The sequence below is a fragment of the Takifugu flavidus genome, chromosome 8 (assembly GCF_003711565.1).
Source record: "Takifugu flavidus isolate HTHZ2018 chromosome 8, ASM371156v2, whole genome shotgun sequence".
NCBI classification, from domain to species: domain Eukaryota; kingdom Metazoa; phylum Chordata; class Actinopteri; order Tetraodontiformes; family Tetraodontidae; genus Takifugu; species Takifugu flavidus.
This window is the reverse complement of record NC_079527.1, coordinates 1,892,085-1,908,807: the sequence shown is the minus strand read 5'-3', so window position 1 is coordinate 1,908,807 and position 16,723 is coordinate 1,892,085. Positions and strand designations below refer to the sequence as shown.

Genomic DNA, 16,723 nt, shown 5'->3' with positions numbered 1-16,723 from the left:
TATTTTAGCGATTATTACTTATTTGTATGATTACTTATCTCTATCTATTGGCCTATGGCTGATGGGTGGGAGATATTGGGGAGACATCAGTATAAAAAATGGAACACATCACAACCTGCATTGTAACAATTGTATTGTGCTGACTGAAACAAACAAAGAAATAAAAGCTAAGACATGACACATTTCCATTTATTTTCAAGCAAACATCATGGGAGATTTTCATATGAAATGTACTACACAAAAAATATTTGCCCATGTGTTTAATTTGGTTTAGTTTACCAATGTAAAATATTACTTAAACTACAGTTTTAGAACATATTAAATTGTTGGATTTTTTAAAAGTGCTACTTTTATTGTTTTGTATCAAGACTTTCAGAAGAAAATTAACATTTAGTTAGAATCGGTCTTCACAAACATAGAAGGGCAATGATGTATGTTTGTGTGTGTGTATGTGTGTGAGTGTGTGCGTGTGTGCGAGCGTGCGTGCATGTATGTGTGTGAGCCTGTATGCATGTGTGTGTGTGATCAGCTGTCAGAGTGGGTTCAGTCCCTATTGCAGCGATTGCCAGCCACTCAGGTCCACTCGGCATGTAAAGGTAGTGAAGCAGAACCAGAAAGCACAGGCCTGAAGGTTATTATTAGGTTACTATTGCTATTTTAGTAGAGCATAATCACATTACTGTTTCGCAGTTAGATTTTTGTCTGTTTGGATTGATGCTTTTAGGTTCCCCTCAGTATTGGAAACTGAGGTGAAAGGTAGGTAGTTCAGCTTTCTTTTGACTTTGACTTTCAAGTGAATGAAAATCCTAGAATTGTTTTAAGTTAATGGCTTGGCTGTACTCTGGAGGGTGGCCTCAACAATGGAAATGTTTATTTTTCAATAGTGTTTACATTACATGGAAGAATTAACTTTTAAGAATGTGCCCTGTGCAAATGTGCGAGTGTGTGATAAGGTTTTAGGAATGTTGTGTCCCTGTGTTTCTGCAGATGATTGAGTTGGGTCTTACTGATGGCAGCTTCATTGATGAGCTAATAGAGATAACAGCTCAGAGTCTTGCTCAATTAGAGATCCAGGAACATTTTAATATCGTCAAGGAGCTCGGACGTGGAAAGTATGGTAAAGTGCTGCTGGTTACGCATTGCTTCAAAGGTAATTACATACTTAAATTCTTGTACAAAATAATGTTGTTTACAATATTTAAAGCCAGAATTAGCAGAAAAAAAACACAGAAAAGCATCACTACTAAATAAATGTTTTACCTTAACTTAGCATTACACTTTATTTCTGATTATCCTGAATGAAGTATCACTATTCAATAGGGACCCCCATGGCCTTGAAAGTGCTACCTAAAGCCTCAACACAGTTGCGGGGCTTTCTGCGAGAGTACTGCATCTCCTTATATCTGTCCTCTCATCCTTGCATTGTGGGCCTCTTCGGCATTGCCTTTCATTCTAAAGATCACTATTGCTTTGCCCAGGAGCTTGTGTCTGGGAAAGACCTGTTCGCTGTCATTAAGCCAAGGGTGAGTTTAACATGGTTCAGACCCTTCTGAAGAATGAAGAAAATACATTAATGTCAGCATATTTTTGGAGTCAGTCTCTGTAGCAAAAGATGAGCAAAACTTTAGGAATCTTATGGTTCTCTGCATTGATTTGTCATAAAGTGTGATCTGATACTCAAGTCAAGTCCAGTAAAGGTGTCCACAATGGCTAACTGTTCCCTTTCACTCTTGGCTTGTAGCAAACATTCAGTGGCATCATAAATTATGCCGTCTCCACCCTAAAGTAGCTCCAGAGATTGGTTTCCACCCTGACCAAAGATGAACCGATTCTCCAGACATGATATTTCCAAAACATCTTTCTGTAATCCAATTTGACAAACTCAAAGACCAAACTTAGAATAGTCCCAAAGTTATATTTTATGCAAGCTGAATGATGATGTTTGAAGAGACTTGAAATCGTCACAAAAAATGACATCGCAAATCTGTCACTTTTTTGTAGGTGGGCATTCCAGAACCTTCAGTCAAACGTTGTGTACTTCAAATTGCCAGTGCTTTGGAGTTTATCCACAGTCACGGTCTGGTTCACCGTGATGTTAAACCTGAAAACATTCTGCTGCTGGACAAAAACTGCTGTCATGTGAAACTGGCAGACTTTGGCCTCGCCCAGAAGAGGGGCACTATGATTCACTATATCAGAGGTACTTTGCCCTATATGGCCCCAGAACTTTGTACACTGGTGCTGCTTGAAGGTCAGGAGGAAGCTACTGCACCACCTCTTCATGTGGAGCCAAGCCTCGACACCTGGGCTTTTGGGGTTCTTATGTTCTGCATCCTTACAGGCTACTTTCCCTGGGAATGTTGCACAGCTTCAGATGATTTTTACCAAGAGTTTGTAGAATGGTGCGTACTGGAGGAAAAAGCTACTAATGAGAAGGATGCTCCTTCATTATGGAAAAGATTCACTCCAGAAGCCATGGAGATGTTTAGTAGGATCCTGGCTTTGGATGCAGAGAGGAGGTGTACAGTGGGGGAAGTAAGGTTGTATGTGGAGAAAGACTGGCTGAAGGAGGAAACGGGCCGAGAACAACAAGACCTTTCCTCTCAAATTTCTTAGAAGTATGCCAAAGTTGTGACTTATAATTGTTATATACTTCTCATATACTTTTACTATACTTATATAAGAATACTGTACATATATTCTGTATGACCTGTATCCGCATTAATCTCATTAACACTAAAACATAGATATCTTTTATGAAACATAACAAGTTGTATGTGGACTAAGAGATAGATAGATAGATAGATAGATAGATAGATAGAGATAGATAGATAGATAGATAGATAGATAGATAGATAGATAGATAGATAGATAGATAGATAGATAGATAGATAGATAGATAGATAGATAGATAGATAGATGCACACCTAGTTCTGGCACACACTGGCAGGCAAGTATCTATTATGGATCGGCAATTTATACTTACTCCAGTGTGCAATACACGCAAATATCCTAACATTTAGCATTTCCAATTTAGAAAAACTGGTGACAGGTTTTACATGGATCTGCATTTAATGAGGGCATACTTCTTTTTACATTTTACCAGGAATAACCGATACCCACCACAGGGATGGCAGAGCTGACTGCAATGGCAGGATATCAAAGGGCGGCTGCATGCATATGAGTCCCTTTGGATTTAAGTTCTGATTCTGACCTCTATGGCCACCTGACTGAACTTGCAAAGCTTAAGCTTATCTGTCAGTAACTTAAAAACAGCATCAGTATAATTGTAGGAGTATCAGTCACTTAAGGTTATCCTTACACACTTTTTAACAGCTGTTCTAATTCACTTGGCTGGTGATGGAAGGAGTGTTAACGGCAAATTCTTAATTACGTCACTATGAATGTGTATTTGAAATGTTTGGAGAGGAGCTGGAACATTTAGAACTGTCTTGATATGCATCTCAATGCTATGTGACAACCATCAGAAAACCAGAATGAAAACATCCCTTCATTTAAAATCTACACATTCAATACACAAACCCCAAAACACTTGAAAACATATGATAAATGACATTCATAAAGATCATTTTAACACTGAGGGGTTAATATTAGGCTTCTAAAAATGGTGTCTTGTGAATAAAATGGCTTGATGTGCTGTGTATCAAACTATATAACCTATATTACATACAGTTTGATACTCAACATCTAAGCCATTCTTCCAAGTCTCGGGCTTCAAATATATAAGTAACGTAAAAAGAAGCACACATTTGACAGAAATATTTACTTTACAGTTTCCTCAACGAAGCAATTATCTTTGTTGGTCAAATGCTGCAAGTCGTCTGATACAGCTCCGCTATCTATGCTAAGCTAAGATCTGCCCAAAAGCTGCCAAAATCAACTTAAGTTTTCATTAAATGGTTAATTTGGTAGCTTTACTGCATTTTACCATTCTTTATGGTGCTCCTGCTGTATGCTGTGATAATGTACATGAACGGTCTGACCATTATTTATGTGGCAACTGTCTGTTAATTTCTGAGCACTTTTGTTTGATTCCGTGACATAAGAAATTCAAAGACAGTAATTTTGGAGTTATTGTGACTAACCCAAAGAGAGAATCATGAGTTTTCACTGCAGCTTAAGTAATTAAAATATTTTAGTTTTATCCCAACTGAAAAGTCACAAATTTGCCTTGATATCATTTAATGTTTAATTTTTGAAACACACACACGTTTACATGCAGGCCAGGTACACACACACTACTAACATAAGACTGATATCTACTAAGGAGCGGCTTAATAAGGACCTGCGATGACATTTTCAAAATAACAGTTATCCAGTTATTGTATGTACAGTGACAGTTGCCAAGCTTTTAAGTGTCACTAGCCTATCTGCATGTGTGTGAAACATCCAAAATTTGTAAAAAAAGAAAAAGAAAAGGTCATGTTAATATAATGCAGAACTATAATAAAACACTAGCACAACCCTTCACGATTCTACATTCTATTAAAAACAAAGCATATACAATTTATGTTTTTATGACTTACAATATTATTTAGATTTTTTAAAAACCCGTGTAAACAAACAGCGTAATTGAAGCTACAATACTGGTTTAGGAAAATGTCTGAAGAAGGTTTCAGCTTAGGAAAAACAAGGCCTATTGGTAGGGAGGAGTTTGAGTAATCACACACTGGATTTTACTTCAATACATAAAATCCAATTTTGTCTCACCCATCTATTCCTGGCACCAGGTAGTCTTCATCCTGACCAGGGTATCGAGTGAAAATTTCAGATGTGTGTTCATGGCTGTCATGGACTTCAACTTTAGTTATTTCACTGCATGCTTCTATGTCATCATAATTCTCCCTGGGATCATCCACCTCATAGCTCTCACCATCTGTAAGTCACAAAACAAGGATATTAAATTCAGGTGTTCAGAGGTAATATGATAAAACTGGGGTAACAATTTTTGTTGAGTTAGGTCTGACAGCTGTGCTAGAAAAAAACTCGCTGCAATTTTGGAATCAGCATATCGTTTTAGTTTAATCAGCATAACCCAAAGGTTCCCCTGTATAATATAAGTATTGGTGTTGTGAAGTGTATATAAAGAAGATGTAAACATTCCTGTGTAATGATCAGAGGAACTGTTCTGTAGGTGATTTTGTCCTGGGACACCAACAGTAGTGGTCTCAGAGGTCAGGTGCTGTGTCTCCACCAGTTCAATGTCATCATTACTCAAAAAGGACTTTCTTTGGATAGTTCCCGCCATGTTGACTTTACTCTCTAATCTAAAATCTGCAAGAATCACGGTAGCAAAGTTAAAGTACGTGTATATATACACAGAAACACACACACACACATCAGGAGAAAAAAAAAAAGTAAACAATAAAGGCAAAACTCAAATGAATGCTCACCATGACGACTGAAGTCCATTTCATCTGTTTTGCTTTTTATGTCCTCGCTGTTATGATTTTTAAACTCAGTTTCTTTTTTTGACCAAATTCTTGCTGCATAAAGAGAACATGAGAGGAGAGGAGAGGAGAGGAGAGGAGCAATTTGGTTTAATTTTTGCCTTTTCATCAGCTTGTCTCATGCTTTATGTTATACTTGCATACGTTGCTTCAGGATAAAATCCAATACTAACTCAAAACTTTTTTCCGGTGCTTCTTGCCAATGCAGACAGCAGCAAATATCAGCAGGAGCAGAAAGATTCCTCCCAGAATGATGGGCAGCACTGAGGAAATCCACCTGGGAGCATTGTTTGTTGTCTCCAACACATAACCTGAACTCAAACAGGCATATTTACTCACTTACAGGAAACACGTGTTTCAATATTTCAGATTTTTATGCAAAAACAAACATAAAATCTGGATCTGTATTTCGCACCTTTGCAGTAGATTTCTGCTGGTTGGACTGTCCCACATGGTTTCTGAACAACACAATACCTAATGTCGTTGTGCTCCGAAGTGCAGTCCAGGGCTGTTTCCATTCTCACCTTGGTCTTGGAAAGTAAATGAGAATTGAAGGCAATTTGTTCCCGATTAGATACAACAAAGATCTGGTTTCTGATAAAACACCCAGTGGTAATTATTAGGAATTACCGTGCTTTTCTTTATAGGTTTTTCGATGCTAGAGTTGTAGCCTTGACAACCAAGCTCTTGACACAACTTGTCCTTAAGTTTAGAAGGAAGTCCCAGCAGGCAAACATTTTCCCACTGGTTTCGATAATTGACTTTGATCTGTCCACCACATCTTCCTGTGGTTTTGAACCTGACACCTCCTGTAAAATAATATAATTCAGTTTCAGACAAATATTGGTCCATTCAAACAAACTACTTGAGTAAGTATCTACAGTTGAATCCAAATGGGTGTATCCACGTACCGATGCAGTAAACAGACACTGGTCCCCCAGGACACAGGCCTTCAAAACTGTGGCACTGACCCAATTTGTCATGATAGCTCTCACAGGCTACATGTTGTAAATGTCTCTTTGTATTGGTCGCTGTACTGTCGCTGAACACAGCATCTCTACAGTCCTGTTGCTCCTGGCAAGCCAAATGGGAATAGTCAAAATTCCAGTTATGGCTGCACACACTTCTGTTGTTGATCTTTACTTCACCACGACATTTTCCCGAAAGGGTGACAACTGGTTCATCTGGGAAAGAAAGTTGGGAAACTCAAATAAAGATACAGCAAATCGTTCAAAATAATCAATTAGGATAAACACTGCTGCCTCTACAATGCGTTGTTAGGAGAGTTTGCTTTCAAAAAGGTAACATTATAAATGAATAAATAAATAAAGCAAAAAGCAATGTTTACCTTGACATTCAATAAAGAGTTGTTTTTGGCGGCCCCGTGAGGGCACCCGTGGCATTTCACAGTCCCAGATGCTTTCTGGATCCTTCACACCTTTGCAACTGAAGCTTGCGTTCCAGAACGATTCGACTGAGTCGATTTCTTCCTTTGACTTAAAGTTGCCACATTTGAGGTCCTGACAAAGTCTCCTGCCCTCAGTTTCTGTCCAGTTTTGTGCAGACACAGCGCTTCGTTTCCCCTTTGAGTACACAAACACGGCTCCACTACACGTTTGGTTGAATTTCAACTCCATCTGTCTCCAGTCTAGGGTAAGTAGCATGGAGAGAGTATGCGAGGTTAGTTATTCAGTGAGTGAGTGAGTGAGTGAGTGAGTGAGTGAGTGAGTGAGTGGGTGAGTGAGTGAGTGAGTGAGTGGGTCAGTCAGTCGGTCGGTTGGTCGTTTGGTTGGTTGGTTGGTTGGTTGGTCGTTTGGTTGGTCATTTGGTTGGTCGTTTGGTTGGTTGGTTGGTTGGTCGTTTGGTTGGTCGTTTGTTTGGTTGGTCGTTTGGTTGGTCGTTTGGTTGGTTGGTTGTTTGGTTGGTCGTTTGGTTGGTTGGTCGTTGGTTGGTCGTTTGGTCGTTTGGTGGTTGGTTGGTTGGTTGGTGGTTGGTCGTTTGGTTGGTGGTTGGTCGTTTGGTTGTCGTTTGGTTGGTTGGTTGGTGGTTGGTTGGTTGTTGGTTGGTTGGTTGTTGGTCGTTTGGTTGGTTGGTGTTTGGTTGGTCGTTGGTTGGTCGGTTGGTGGTTGGTTGGTTGTTGGTCGTTTGGTTGGTCGTTTGGTTGGTTGGTCGTTTGGTTGGTCGGTTGGTTGGTCGTTTGGTTGGTTGGTTGGTTGGTTGGTTGGTCGTTTGGTTGGTCGTTTGGTTGGTCGGTTGGTTGGTTGGTCGTTTGGTTGGTCGTTTGGTTGGTTGGTTGTTTGGTCGGTCGGTTGGTTGGTCGGTGGTTGGTTGGTCGTTTGGTCGTTTGGTTGGTTGGTCAGTTGGTTGGTCGGTTGGTTGGTTGGTCGTTTGGTTGGTCGTTTGGTTGGTCGTTTGGTTGGTGGTCGTTTGGTTGGTCGGTTGGTTGGTCGGTTGGTTGGTTGGTCGTTTGGTTGGTCGTTTGGTGGTCGGTTGGTTGGTTGGTCGTTTGGTTGGTCGTTTGGTTGGTCGGTTGGTTGGTTGGTTGTAGAGATGCAGAGAGCCGTAGAACGTACCTGAACATTGGAGGCCACCGTGAGTGCAGAGGCCATTTACAAAGCTTAGATCAATATTACAGTCCTTCACTGTGTCGCTGTCATTGTGTGGACACTGTATGCTGGAGATGACAGAATCTGCTGTTGGCCCAAAGTAGTCAATCATTTTGAAGGCCTGACCACATTTCAACTCCCTGCAGATGGTGTTTTGGGTTACAGTACTTTTAAGGGAATCCTTGCATACTGGAACCCACTGACCTTCACGGAAAATTTCCACATTTCCAGAACATTTGTACCTGGAAGGCTTAATATTGGTCTTGATGCTACCTGCAGCAAAATCAAAATTTGTCTATCACTTGTGATTCTACTCTTTAAGGTCCCAATAATCAGCCTTTTTTGATTAAATGAAAGCACATTTTAACCACATAAACATTGTATTTTAAGAGTAGATGGCAAATAATTAAACAAAGGTCCTCAAAGCCTGAACCGTTCACTATAATTATCATTAAATGGCTGCATCAATGGAATTGTTAAGTTGTTTTACGTTACCTGAGCAAACAACATAGGCCGGGTTTTTGATCTGAGCGCTGTCATTTTTCATGACTATGACACTCTGGCTTACATTCCTCGTATGCGCTGTGGGGTATAAGCTGGCAATGATCACCTCCTGGAAATATTCTTGGTTCCTGGTTGGCTGAACTGGTTTCCCGCAGCCCAGATTGTCACACAGCATGACAGACATATTTTGTGTCCAGGAAACCTTAGATACACCACCACATTTAGTTCCCACGCAAATGTTGACATGGCCCCAGCACTCGCTGGTCAGATTTGCTGTGATGCGCTCTGTCGCAGTAACCACAAAACAAAGGATGGAACTTCATTTCATCCACCAAAAATCAAAACATCCGTGATAAATTAATCTGCCGGGGTTCAAGGTGTTGCGTCAGCTTACCTGAGCACGTTACTGTGGCAACAGTCCTTGTGTCGTTAGATGGCAGAGTTGTATTCTTACATTTAAGCAGAGATGTGCTGTTCAAGCAGTTATATGATACAATGGAAACATCATTGTTCACACTATCTATAGGTGAGGAGCTGAAGTTTATGGCTCTTCCACAGTTCACCCGCTGACACACATCATTTGCAGCCTCTTTGTTCCACGTGTTACGAGAGCCAGAAAGCCTGTGTATTTTAGTGCCATGATTTATCATCACAGTACCAGTGCATGAATCATTTCCACTCAGAAAGACATCGTAATGATCTAAAGGAAATGGAAATAGTATTATAAATAATATTAGGATCAATGACATAATGAGTAAAGATTGACAGTATTGAAAATAGATCACCTCTCATTGCTTTTTATCTGTGGTGGGTAATGACTGAAGTCCTAAAATATTTAACTATTGACTATTAACTTTGTCATTCTTATTGCAATGGTTTATAGAAATTGTACTGAAGTGCATTTTTAATTTAGAGAACATCTGGATTTGGAATTTCTTCTTTCCCGTGAACAAGACAAATATAATGACAGCATCAACGTTGCCTTTTAAGTTAAGGGAAAATGTCTTTTCATTCAAACGTGACCTGAAGTGACGCCATGAACATTACAAGTAACACTGAATGCAACATTTTTGATTTTGGTCAATACCAAACGTGGTTACCGGATCTGATAGGTATCGGATTTTTTCAATGTGGCCACGGTCTGAACAGCCAAGCTGAATTTAAATGTGATAATAATGTCTAACTAGAGCAACATTTAACATAATTCTCGCCGCTGGCTCAAGGGTGAACTCGCCTTCAGCCATAGACGTCCAAGCTGCTGACCCGCCACCCTGAACAACGACCAATCAATTTCCGAGCTACAGCTCAAACAATCATTCAAAATACAAGCCTGCTCAGTTAGCTAAAGATTGGACATCATTGGTATATGGTGAATATTACATCTTATTTGATTAAAACTAATGCAAACAAGCTGGATTTTACAACATAGCTAACCAAGACTAAACACTGTTCTATAATATAACCTCGAGCACAACTCCTCATTTACTCCTTAGAAAAAATAAAATTTATATACGCTTTAGTTAAGCTGTCTAAAAACAACTGCATGGCACTGCTAGCTTTAGCCTAGCTAGACTGTTGATACAGAAAGGCACCGGCCTTCAAGGTTGATTGTGGAGACTAGTGCCTTGCAGCCTAGTTATAAGGCTAAGAATGATTTCATATTGTGTATGTATTTTCATTTTCAAAATCAAGTTCTGTTTTGCATTAGTTGAAGTAATCAAACAGCTGAAATATTCATAACATAGCAAGAAGTCATTTGATTGTTGTTGAGGGTGGCCCCTGGACAGCATCCCAGGCTGAGCAGCCTGGAGGTCGACGGCTGCTTAGCCTGGGAACGTACGGTGCACGCGTTGTGCGAACATGGAAGGGAGGGATAAAGGAGTAACCCAGCGGAGAGATAACCAAGTCTCAGATTTAATTAGTGTTTGGGGTGACACTTTGGTGCAATCCAAACTTCAAAGGTCTTCTAGTAATCTCTCATAATCCTTTCAACAAAAACCACACACACTTTTTAAACTGGACTGGCTTTAATGGCTGCCGCTATGTTCACTTCGCCATGTTCACACACTGCGGGTCACGTCAGGAGCATGAGCTACATCTCAGTCCACAGACAGGCCACATTTAAACATCTTTTGAATAGCCAAACAAAAAAATTGGATTTGAGCAATATATCTGAACTAAGCATTAAGGCCTGCAGTGTGAACGTAGCCTTAGCCAACAGACTGAAGATCGACAGGCTGAAGATCAAGAGTGCAAAATGAGAGAACTTTAAAGGGTTAAATGGATACATTTAGAATACACTCACCTTCACAGATTAGCATTACGGTTTGTTCTCCCACAGGTGAAAGGTCACTTATTTTGCAGTCAGATATGTGTACAGCGTTTGGCGGACAGGTTACCATTCTCCACCGCTGAGTAATAAATGGGCTCGGGCCAAATGATCTCCCTTTCCCACACTTCAGATCACTGCAGACAATGTTTGAGTTGGTGTCGGTCCAGCCTCCTTCAAGCGCCCTTTCCCATATGCCCTCATATTTGATCTCCACTGTTCCGACACATCTTCCTCTGCCATCCCGCAGTCTTACATCAACACTGTCTGGATCGTGAAAGGAAGGTCATTGTCAAAATACAACATCACAGATGAAGCTTACTTCAAAAACAACGAACAGTGCCTAAAAAATAGAACGTATGAGGTATGCATTCAGAATGACAAAATGAGATTTTAATATAATATATTCATATATTTTGAATATATTCATATTCATCCCCAAATTACAGCAATCCTTATTTGATTTATAGCACACAGCATACAGTCCTTGGTTTACTAGTAAGAGGCGTTTACCTGCACAGACTACAGAGGCAACACCAGAACATGGGGTGGATTTGTTTTGCTCCCTGTGTTTTGCTGGACAATGCCACAGTGATGACTCGTTTCCTGAGCATTTCACGTAGTCCATTATTCCATCCTGGTCGCTTTGACCCCCTCTAAGTGTGTCAGTCACCTAGAAGACAGCCTTTACTATCAATATCATTATCATCATATCAGGAGCAGTAGTAGCAGAAGTAGTAGCGGTAGCAGTAGTAGTAGTAGTAGCAGTAGTAGTAGCGGTAGCAGTAGTAGTAGTACCAGTAGTAGTAGCGGTAGCAGTAGCAGTAGTAGTAGTGGTAGTAGCAATAGTAGTAGTAGCAGTAGCAGTAGTAGTAGTAGTAGTAGCAGTAGTAGTAGTGGTAGCAGTAGCAGTAGTAGTAGCGGTAGCAGTGGTAGCAGTAGTAGCAGCAGCAGTAATAGTTGTAGTAGTAGTAGTAGCAGCGGTAGCAGTAGTAGTAGAAGTAGTAGCAGTAGTAGTATCAATAGTAGTAGTAGCAGTAGTAGTAGTACCATTAGTAGCACTAGCAGTAGCAGAAATAGTAGTAATAGCAGCAGTAGTAAGAGTAGTAGAATCAGCAGTAGTCGCAGTAGTAGTAGCAGTAGTAGCAGCAGCAGTAGTAACAGTAGCAGCAATAATAATAGTAGCAGCGGTAGCAGTAGTAGTAGAAGTAGTAGCAGTAGTAGTATCAATAGTAGTAGTAGCAGTAGCAGTAGCAGTAGTACCATTAGTAGCACTAGCAGTAGCAGAAATAGTAGTAATAGCAGCAGTAGTAAGAGTAGTAGAATCAGCAGTAGTCGCAGTAGTAGTAGCAGTAGTAGCAGCAGCAGTAGTAGTATTTGTATTAGTAGCAGTAGTAGCAGTAGTCGCAGTAGCTGTAGCAGTAGTAGCAGTAGTAGCAGTAGCCGTAGCGGTAGTAGTAGCAGTAGTAGTAGCGGTAGCAGTAGCAGTAGTAGTAGTGGTAGTAGCAGTAGCAGTAGTAGTAGTAGTAGCAGTAGTAGCAGTAGTAGTAGTAGCGGTAGTAGTAGCAGTAGTAGTAGTGGTAGCAGTAGCAGTAGTAGTAGTGGTAGTAGCAGTAGCAGTAGTAGTAGTAGTAGCAGTAGTAGTAGTATCAATAGTAGTAGTAGCAGTAGCAGTAGTAGTATCAATAGTAGTAGTAGCAGTAGCAGTAGTAGTAGTAGCATTAGTAGCACTAGCAGTAATATTAGTAGTAGTAGTAGTAGTAACAGTAGTAGTAGAAGAAGTAGTAGCAGCAGAAGTAGTAGCAGCAGTAGCAGTAGTAGTAGTACGGTAGTAGCAGCAGTAGTAGCAGTAGTAGCAGTAGTAGCATCAGCAGTAGTCGCAGTAGTAGTAGCAGCAGTAGTAACAATAGCAGCAATAGTAATAGTAGCAGCAGCAGTAGTCGCAGTAGTAGTATTTGTATTAGTATCAGTAGTCGCAGTAGCTGTAGCAGTAGTAGCAGTAGTAGCAGTAATACTAGTACTAGTAGTAGTAGTAGTAGCAGCAGTAGTAGTAGTAGTAGTAGTAGTAACAGTAGTAGTAGAAGTAGTAGCAGTAGCAGCAGTAGTAGTAGTAGCAGCAGTCGCAGTAGTAATATTAGCAGCAGCAGTAGTAGTAGTAATAGTAGTAGTAGCAGTAGTAGTAGTAGTAGCAGCAGCAGCAGTAGTAGCAGTAGTCGCAGAAGCAATAGCAATAGTAGCAGCAGTAGTAGCAGCAGTAGTAGCAGTAGTAGTAGCAGTAGTAGTAGCAGTAGTAGTAGTAGTAGTAGCAGCAGTAGTAGTAGTAGCAGCAGTAGTAGTGGTAGCAGCAATAGTAGCAGTAGTCGCAGTAGCCATAGTAGTAGTCGCAGTAGTTGTCGTAGTGGTATAAAGTGAATGAAACCCTACCCCCCCACAGCCTAGCTCCCTGCAGACCACTTCAGCTTCGACTGAGGTCCAGGTGGAAGCACACACAGGATGGACTGTGTCGTTGACTTTAATGTGAACTTTACCGTAACAGTCAGTTTCCTTGCCGTCTTTGTCTGTTAGGACAACTGAAACTTTGTCTGTGGAAAAAGAAAACAGGAGCCGGTTTTTTTTTTCAAGATTTTTTGGGAAGGTTTTATTCTCCACATTATTAGCTTGTATTACCTGTACAATTTAGCTTCATGCCTGCATCATCAGTTGTCTGGCTTGCGTTGGTACCACAGAACATCTGGCTGCAAGACAGCTCAGGGCTGACTCTGTTGGCATTTGTTACAGGAATCCAGCTTTCACTTTGATCTTCTATTTCCAGCAGGCCCTGACAGACATTCTCAGAGTTTCCCCTGAGGCGCACTCTCTTGTGATCTGTTAATGTTAATGCTTTTTTTAATTCTTAAAAATACTGCAACACTAAGTCAAAACTAATGGAATAGTTTCCTACCTGTGCATATTACACTTGCAGGATGTGAACATATTGGGATTTCTGCCGTCGTTGCACACTGCCACAGATTTTCTACATTTTTGATGTCGGAACATTTGATTATTGTTTTTTCGGAACTCTCAAATGCTTTTGTCTTCATTAATTCTGGCAATGGAATCTCCTTCCTGGTCCCACATCCAAGAGTTTGACACAACATGTTGGCTTCATCGTCTCCTTTATGAGAGAGGACACACACACACACACACACACACACACAAACACACACACACATGCACACACATACACTCGCACAGAGCAGTTGTAATAATTATGGTCATGAAACTTGATTTTTTTCCTTTTTTATGTTAAAAGAAAAAAAATCTCAAGTAAATAATCCAATCTATTTATTTGAAGTATTTATTTTGTTTGAATAGAGGAGTAAATATATAAGCCAGCCTCCATCTTCAGTCCTGCTTCACTGTGTTACTCTGTTCTAATACAGTTATCTACAATTATGTATATATAATTACTGGTATGTAGTGCATTCACTAAAAATAGAAAAGCCACCGCAATAACAATAATAATAACTACATTATTATTATTATCATTATTCATAATAATGACAACAACTATAATAATACTACTAATAATAAATCGCAGCTTTTCTCAGAATTAGGAGAAAAAAATGTAGCATTTTGAATGAATTCTTACCCCAGTTGTCAGCACAAATGTAACCTGAATAGTTTTCCCCGTCAGTGGAGTATTGAACAGCTCCGGCACATTTAAATCCATCCAGTCTGATTTTGATATTATCTAAAAAAAAAGGGGGGGGGAGTAAATATGTTAATATTTAATCATATTTAAAGTCGTTCTCATGCTCATCATGTCATTTTGTGCTTGGAGGATTTTCGTGACCTTACAAGGACACCTTTAGTTATTTCATTTAGTTATTCTCATAAACTGAACGTCAAGACTTACTTGAACATTGAACCTTTCTCGCCGTATCCTTCTGAAAGTTGCTTGTGCCCCAACCTGGATTTTCACAGTCCCAGAGGTGACTTTCATTTCCTTTGCAATTTAAGTCATTGAGCCACACTTTGCTGTCACTGGGTCGAAAGCTTTCCTTTGATGAGACAGGTGTTCCACAGTTAGTGCTCCTGCAGACCACCTCTTCAGTGCTCCTCTTCCAGTTTTTATCTCCAACATATCTCCATTCGCCTTTGTGGTAGACTTGAAGGTGACCTTCACATGGGCTCTTTCCATCCCTTAGAATCAGCTTGTTTATATCACCTAGTAACATGTGTGATATTAATCAGGGTCATCACGGCCAGCACAGAGCACACCGAATTCACTGACAACCTCAGAGCAGAACATGGAAGTGATCAAAGTGATTTCTATCTTTCAGAGTCAAACTTTACATATGTCGCAATATGTCGTATTTGTTTATTTTTAATCCCGTCAAGGTCTTTTTTATTTCTTTAATCATCTGTTAAATGTATCAATTTCGCCAGTGTTTAACCAGAGGATGACAATATATGCATTTGAAACAGATTTTTTTATGCATAGACAAGAATGAATGTAAAATGAATGTAGGCTATTTTGGTTACACTTGGAGATAATATTCAACGGCTCAAATTAATGCAACGTCATCTAAAGCACAATTTAAACTAGAAATGAAGAGCACAGATTTCTGCCTAGGAGCTCATTCCCCCACAGGTTGTGACTCACACCCATAGTATAGTACAGTTAAATACATTATATAGACAGGAATATTACAAGTAATATTACAAGGTTACGTATCATATATTGCATTGTGTTCACAGCAGCCATTTATCTCTAAAAAATCAAAGTCAGTCCCTCCTGGATCTGAGTTCCTTTACACATTAATCATTTCCTGAAAATTTGAACAGAATCTGTTTTTGAGCTACTTTCTTTGCAGCCAGACCCCTGCGGTCACAGCACCTCCTTTGAGAAGGTAAAAACAAAAGCAAACAAAAAAAGCACTTGGTGGGCATAGACCTCTGGCAAGCAAATGTCGGAACTCCTGGCTGGGGGTTCGAACCAAAGTCTGAGCAGATCAATATGGATTGGATTAACAAAGTGGCGCTCCAATCAATGCCAGCAGCGCTTGAGGGAGAAGGAATTCAAGGCTGAGAATTCCAGAGGAGTCGCATTCATAATTGAAAAATTGCCATTTGAACAATATCCGGTCATTACAATACTAAAATTATATATATATACCTAAGAAATATACCTTAAGAAATTTTCCATTGAAAGACAGGAGATACACCAATGTGTGCTGATCGTCAAAATCAAATGATATGGATACCATATTTTATAGGAAAGCCCGCTAGCCGCTATCCATCATTGCTAAATGCAGTAAAAAATAAAGTAGTAAAATATAGATTAATAAAAATAAACCACTTTAACTTGCCTTGTGCAAACAGCAGTTGAGGAAGAGCTGTGCAGAGAAGGATGAACCACATTTTCACCACAGCACATGGCAGTGAGACAAAAAGATACTGAACTCCGCTTTATATCACTGCTGTGGATGTCTCAGCCCGCCCTGTCTGCTGTAAAATTTTCCGTTCACCTTCCAGTCACATCTTCTGAGCATCCAGTTGAACAGGTGGTCCCGCCTCTTCATCAACTCCAAACTATGGTCAAATATAATTTCCCCTCTATGGGATTAATGGAATATTCTTCTTTTATAAACTCGTACTAGTAGTAGTAGCATAAATTCTTGCCAATTTGGGATCAATGTCAGACCTTCTGAATTCGACAACTGGTTCCACAACTCTGATCCCGTACAACTAACCAAAAACAGCTACTGTTGCTTAGCAAAATAAGCTAGTGAGGTCCTGGTGAGCCAAAGTCTCTTGCAACGTCTCCT

General features: G+C 40.0%; 2 protein-coding genes across 2 annotated transcripts; one reads left to right on the top strand and one right to left on the bottom strand.

The window, feature by feature from the left end:
* Positions 1-987: 987 nt before the first annotated feature.
* On the top strand, positions 988-2,616 carry si:dkey-8e10.3 (serine/threonine-protein kinase SBK1). Its single transcript, XM_057040092.1, has 3 exons — positions 988-1,150; positions 1,321-1,523; positions 2,002-2,616. The coding sequence occupies exons 1-3, from the start codon at positions 988-990 to the stop codon at positions 2,614-2,616; spliced, it is 981 nt and encodes a 326-aa protein (XP_056896072.1).
* A 1,570-nt stretch (positions 2,617-4,186) lies between these two features.
* LOC130530282 (scavenger receptor cysteine-rich type 1 protein M160) lies at positions 4,187-16,723 on the bottom strand. The gene is made up of 19 exons (XM_057041313.1): positions 16,265-16,723; positions 14,809-15,120; positions 14,542-14,643; positions 13,852-14,064; positions 13,578-13,775; positions 13,335-13,492; positions 11,424-11,583; positions 10,887-11,177; positions 8,976-9,281; positions 8,573-8,866; positions 8,045-8,350; positions 6,820-7,119; positions 6,383-6,655; positions 6,102-6,280; positions 5,887-6,001; positions 5,645-5,782; positions 5,415-5,507; positions 5,129-5,295; positions 4,187-4,901 (listed from the first exon to the last, which is right to left on the bottom strand). The coding sequence occupies exons 1-19, from the start codon at positions 16,314-16,316 to the stop codon at positions 4,728-4,730; spliced, it is 3,831 nt and encodes a 1,276-aa protein (XP_056897293.1). The 5' UTR covers positions 16,317-16,723; the 3' UTR covers positions 4,187-4,727.